The sequence below is a fragment of the Rhodnius prolixus genome, unplaced genomic scaffold (assembly GCF_049639745.1).
Source record: "Rhodnius prolixus isolate KJV_2025 unplaced genomic scaffold, Rpr scaffold_1, whole genome shotgun sequence".
In the NCBI taxonomy this organism is placed as follows: Eukaryota; Metazoa; Arthropoda; class Insecta; order Hemiptera; family Reduviidae; genus Rhodnius; species Rhodnius prolixus.
Window position 1 is genome coordinate 47,795,048 of NW_027411581.1, and position 5,940 is coordinate 47,800,987.

The following is a 5,940-nucleotide window of genomic DNA, read 5'->3' on the forward strand; positions in this document are numbered from 1 at the left end:
TTATTATGTAGCCAAAAGTGAAGTATATTTAATAATAAAATAAATTAAGTTCATTTAATGAAAACATCTCAGCAAGTTCAAGTGAACATTCCATTTAGAGAGATAGTGCTTAATTTTAAGATAGGTTTTAGGAGATTTGTAATATGGTGCGATGTATTTTTTTATTTGTAAAAACAGTCCGAAACAAAACTGCTAGAAGTAATGTTTGCCTAGGAAAATTATAATACAATCACACTTACACACTCATAACAACAAAGTTGAAATGAATTCATACATAACAAACTATAATATTTAGCTCAGAACGTTTTATATCATATCTTGTTCTCTTTCCAAAACCCGAGAACAGGCAAACTCATAGAAATACATTTTTTCACTGTACTTGTAAAAAGACATTTTATATATATATATATATACATAGTTCTTATCATCCAGTCGTACACTTGATTTATATTCTTTCGAGACTTTTGCACGGACAATAGCGCACAGATCGGCAACGTTCTGTAACCCTCCACTAACTCCCATAAAAAATTCCTATGTGACCTCACCAGCCACCTTCTTCTTTCAACCAACTCCTAGCGAAAACGAAACATGCTGCGAATCTCCAATTAAATTCCCGAGTATGGAACCAAACCGATGTTTTAGCTCAAGAGCATTCTTTCTGCAACCTATTTCCACCTTATTCACAAATCCTACTTCTCCGAAGGTTACCTCTATGTTATCTGTGGAACGTTGACAAGTTCCACAGGGAAGCATACTCACTCCTATACCTTACACTATTTATGCGGCTAACCTTTCTATCCATCCTAATACAATAATCTTCACCTATGCTAACGATACCTCTATCTGACCCCGAGAGCCCTCAGTAACCTGCAAAGTTAACCCGAACTCCTTGAACCCTCATTTTACTAATGCACTATCAAGGTAAACGTACAGAAACCACATTGTAACTATCTCAAACACAAAAAATCTCCCTCCTCTTTATCTTAATAACATTCCTCATTGCGAAGTAAGTAAAATACCTCAGCCTTTATTTGGATAAACAGTACGTGTAGTCATAATTTACATGAAACCCGATTAAAGCGGATAGACTTCAAAACATTTACAAAATACTAGCTTTGAAACACGCTCTAATCTGAATCTATCAAACATAACAAAAAACAAATACTGTGCATTAATCCCTCCTATTTGTATATACGGACTTGAAGAACATCCAAACGCGCTAATCTTAACCGAATACAGAATTCCATCACAAATCCTAAGAACAATATTAAATGGTCTCCATACTAGCCCGTATTCCTGATTCAGACTTAACCCAATCCCTCTAATACCTAACATTCCATACCAAATATGCTTCCTATTACAATCCTGTAATCCTCTCTCTTTCCTCAAGAACTCTCCCGACTAACCTCCTCGCAGACTCAGGAGCCGAAGGTCCCGTGATCTTTTATTTGCATAATTCAGACTTACCCGCGTATGAATCTCATATTATAGTTGCTGACTTGCTAATGGCTATCAAAACGGTTTCACAAAATACCGACACTAGTTACAAAATTTATAAAAAGGGACAAGTATCCAAAAACTGTACAAGGACCGTAATTTGTTCTGTCTACACAATGGATTTATTAAACCGGAATTTTTGACTAGTAATAAAGTTCCAACGGAAAACCAATCGGTTTTATAAAAATAAATAAGAGAAAAAGCCTATTAATTATTCATAGATTTTGAATCCACTTTCTATAGAGTTTATAGGAGTGCGTTATCTACAAAATTTTGGAATATATGGCGTTTCATCAAATTGATTAAAGTGATTAAAAGCATGTGTGAAGATCTTCATTAGCAGTTTAGACCAAGAGGACTATCATAGAGCTTTAAAGTGGAGAGAGATATGTAAAACACAGATTTGTCCGGAGTACTACATTATTTTCAATTTTTTAAATGATCAGGAGAGCTTTGCTGAAAGAGTTATAGTCATAAGTGGCAGGAGGATAAGCTTATTGATGTATGCAGACGATATGTTAATGCTCTCCAAAGCAACAGAAATTAACTTGAAAAATATTGCAATTAGTGACATATGGAAATAAAACTGATAAATCTCACGTAGAAAAGGAGAGACAAGATAAATAATGAGTAAAAAAAGGTAGTGTAAGAAAGCTGGAGCAGGAGATAGTCGTGAAATGTAATTATCCGAAAATCACTTTTTTTCGGCGGAGTTATTTATCGGGAGAGGCTCAATGACGAAACATGCTTTGGAGTAATATATTCTCCGTTCTGGAGTTTGCCAGTATGTACAGGTGGGAATTAAAGTTTATTTAAATCTAAAGGGATTTCGTGTAATTAAATTATAATTCAGAGGCTAATAGAACTGCATATTTTACAGTAAAGGAATAACGAGGGAATACTGTTAGAAGGCCATTAGTGCACTGTTAAAAAGCTACGGGCGCCCATAATAAACTCCGATGTTAAATTAACACAAAAAAACAAGGGAAATAAATAAAACTTTGAATAGTATGAGCGATAGACAGAAATTTTCGCACACTGATTTGGCCGGATCATAATGGCTTTTATTAATTTTAGAATACACAAATTTTTTTATTTTTTTATAATTTGTCAGTATATATTAGTATTTATTCATTCAGTCGTTTGAAGCTGTTGATGGCTTTTTCATCGAAGAATGTCTAATGCTCTGATTAAGATTGGTATGTAAAATGTCTAATGCTCTGATTAAGATTGGTATGTAAAATGGAGAGTTTTGATAGTGAAATCCAAACGCCTGCACAAGAACTATCTAGAAACTTTGGATTAATAGAACTATCCAAAGATGTAGCTGTTTTCTAGCCAATATGATGGAAAGATAAGGAATAATGTTAAGTAAAAGTACTAGTACGAACCAAGGGTGATATATCGAAAAACTAAAATTATAAGAAGCTATGAGAACGTAGTCTCCTTCAATGACAACTCAATAGTAATTCAATTTAAGGTTAAATTTCGACACACTATAGTATAAAATCATTTTTATTGCTCAAAGTTATATACACTTAATAACAATAAGGAATTAATGTTTACTTCATAATTATATTTACAAGGAAAACGTAGGTGCGAATTTATAACAAAATATTTTTTAACCTTCTTTAAGAAATAAATAAATTCACAAACTGTAAAATAGCGAAGATACTTTTCAACAAATCTGTCCGTTAGTGAATCTGTTTGCATAACAAGAAGTCGTATTATTCTTACTTTTCAGTTGAAAAAAATATACAAAATCATAAAGGCTTTAACTAAAGTAAGATAAGTTTCTTCAGTTACTTCTTTCTCTGGCAAATAATGGGAAACAGGAAATGAAATAGGTTCAACATTGAACCATGTACCCATGTAAGATAGCAAAATCATACATATTTCATTTATGTTTCGAAATCAAAATCATTGCCACATCTATCCACTATTAAACGAAACGTTTCTTGCTGGAGAGATGGTAACCGAGAAAAATTATGTTAGTTGGTTTATTCTACATTCGATAGGGCACATGCTTGTTCTTGATAATACATTGTAATTCGTCTTTAAAAACTTTCTTTTACGAGGAATTAACACATTAAACGCATAAGATTGACTGCGCTCCATTAAACCTAATAGGAACTCGCAAACTGTTTAAACAAAGTACCGATGTGATTTTGTGAAGTGAATTTTCTAATTAAAGAGAACAAAGAACACTGATAGTATTTGACACAAAACTTATCCAGTATCTGACGTATAAGGTGAAGAATCATTGTGGCTGTTAGCACTGTCACTGGAAGAACTGTTGGCTCGTTTTAAAGTGCCTACACTAACTGCATCTTCTGAAATCATTTTTACAGAAAATCAACAATGGAGCAATAACTAAAAAGTAGCTGAAGGGAGGTAACGAACCATACCTTGTGCAATCTCTTTAGAAGAGGTAACTTCACTTGACCCTTCGTTATTGTTTTGAATAGGTGGTTTTACATTGCATTCCATATCAGCATCTTGGGCTTCCAATCCAGCTAAAACGAATAACAGTAATTATTCTCAGTTCATTGTGTCACAAGATTAGATGAAAGCTCTTTCTGAGGCACTGTAACCTTAAAGAGGCTTGTTGCGCTGATCCCTTGAAGATCCAGTAAGAGGATCTTTTTTCACGATCCAAGGATTTCTAAACAGTCGCTTTTTGCGTATTAGGTATCTTTCGTCTGTTACGAAGCATATCGCAAAATAATGAGAAAAAATAATCCACTACTAACATCTTCAATTCTTAAATTTTCTGAAGAAATTTTTCGATGGATTTAACAATTTCAGATGCTTCTCTCTAAAGTACCATTTCGTCGTTGTGCACGTTCCCAGCACTTACGTACACAATTAGTGATGATTAAATTTTTTGGCTAAAATTCGAGTTTAGAATTAATCTTCAATCTGAAGCAGCACCTCCCTGGTTGGGAGCTTTCTTGTTATTTATTTTTATTCTTATTATGTAAAAAAAAATTAAGTATGTTTCAAAAATACAGAGTTTGTAAAGAAATAGTTAGAAACCTTGAGAATTGTAATAGGAGAAATTAGAACGAGAGTTCTCTCCAAATTTAATGAGTATTTTGTATTTATTTATAATATATTATTATTATTATTTAAAGATGTAAGCTCGAAGTATATATTTTTATAAGATACATTATAACTTACTGATTAGTATAATTGAGCAACTTCTGCTGACGGACTTCAATCCATGCTGTAGGTGCTATCAGTTTATGATTAAATTGTGTGTTTTGCAAATTTATTTTAAGAAAATTAATAAATAAAGCATATTATTATTATTACAATAAAAAATTTCTACATAACATCCAATTATTTTAACCAACCTGCAAAAGCTTGAGGATACTGTGAACTGATTTTCGTCTTTATTGCTTGTATTCTCTTAAATATATTGTCCAAATCTTTCCTCATTTCTACTAAAGTGCTTGTATGTTTTTTAAATTCAGTTGAAGCACTTTTTAGACGTGTTACACACAATGTATTGCAGTTTGTTAACATTTCATTCGTCTTTTCAAACCTTTGAAGCCTGCAAAATAGTACGAATTAAATAAAAAGCGTTAGAAACATTCGATAGATCCCTATGACTAAGCTGAAATTGCCTGAGGCTTTGTACGCTAAAAAATAAGGTTTATTCGGTAAACCACTTTCGAAATCGATGAGCTTGCTCATAAATTGGCGAAGTTGTAGTTTGTGACAGAATGGTGACCAGAAAGGAAGCATTACCATCAATTTAGCTTTTACAATGAAACTTAAAAAAATAAATACCTCATATGTACATATATGTTCTTTGTATATTTATATACTTTGTATTTCTTACAGATACCTGGTACCTATACATATATTTATGTTTAAATCAGTAACAAAAGAAAATTACATTTGTTTTTGTGCCCTTATCATTGATTCTACATCCTGTTGGTCAACCATTCCAGCTAAGCCCTGAATAAAAACTTCAGAAGCCGTGTAATTTTGGAAACATTCTATACTTCCTAATTCACTTTCTGGAGTGTGTTCTGCCATAATAATAGTTGTTTTTGTTTATATTCTTTTCTTTATTTCACTCACATTTACAGACAAATATAACCTCACCACCTAGCTAATACTATCCTCACAACAAACAATTGAGAACCTATAACGATTAAAGCAATATAAGCGTAAAACAGAAATAATTAGGTTTACTTATTTACGAAAAATATTAAACTGATAAAAAAAAAATACAAAATTTATGCCTCATGTTTCACAAGGTAGATGAAAAAAAATTGCATTATTTGTCATTATAATAAACCCTTAAAAATTATATATATACAAAAACTTATTTTTATTCCAAAAACATTAGGATAATCTTAAATATTCAGTATATAATAAATATACATTGTATGCCTTCTAGATCGATGTGAAATGTTCACTCTACAT

General features: G+C 32.0%; 1 protein-coding gene across 1 annotated transcript; it reads right to left on the reverse strand.

The window, feature by feature from the left end:
* Positions 1-2,996: 2,996 nt before the first annotated feature.
* Positions 2,997-5,699, reverse strand: LOC141449015 (kxDL motif-containing protein CG10681). Its single transcript, XM_074118014.1, has 4 exons — positions 5,405-5,699; positions 4,857-5,056; positions 3,906-4,013; positions 2,997-3,830 (listed from the first exon to the last, which is right to left on the reverse strand). Exons 1-4 carry the CDS (start codon positions 5,545-5,547, stop codon positions 3,727-3,729), a joined length of 555 nt encoding a protein of 184 aa, XP_073974115.1. The 5' UTR covers positions 5,548-5,699; the 3' UTR covers positions 2,997-3,726.
* Positions 5,700-5,940: the final 241 nt, after the last annotated feature.

What these genes read in the sequence shown, in the direction of transcription:
- LOC141449015 (XM_074118014.1), bottom strand. Translation starts at nt 5,547, where the DNA reads ATGGCAGAACACACTCCAGAAAGTGAATTAGGAAGTATAGAATGTTTC. An exon ending in ATAAGGGCACAAAAACAAAT is followed by an intron (nt 5,057 to 5,404) that starts GTAATTTTCTTT and finishes ACTATTTTGCAG; the next exon opens with GCTTCAAAGGTTTGAAAAGA. An exon ending in TTCTAAAGAGATTGCACAAG is followed by an intron (nt 3,831 to 3,905) that starts GTATGGTTCGTT and finishes AAATGATTTCAG; the next exon opens with AAGATGCAGTTAGTGTAGGC.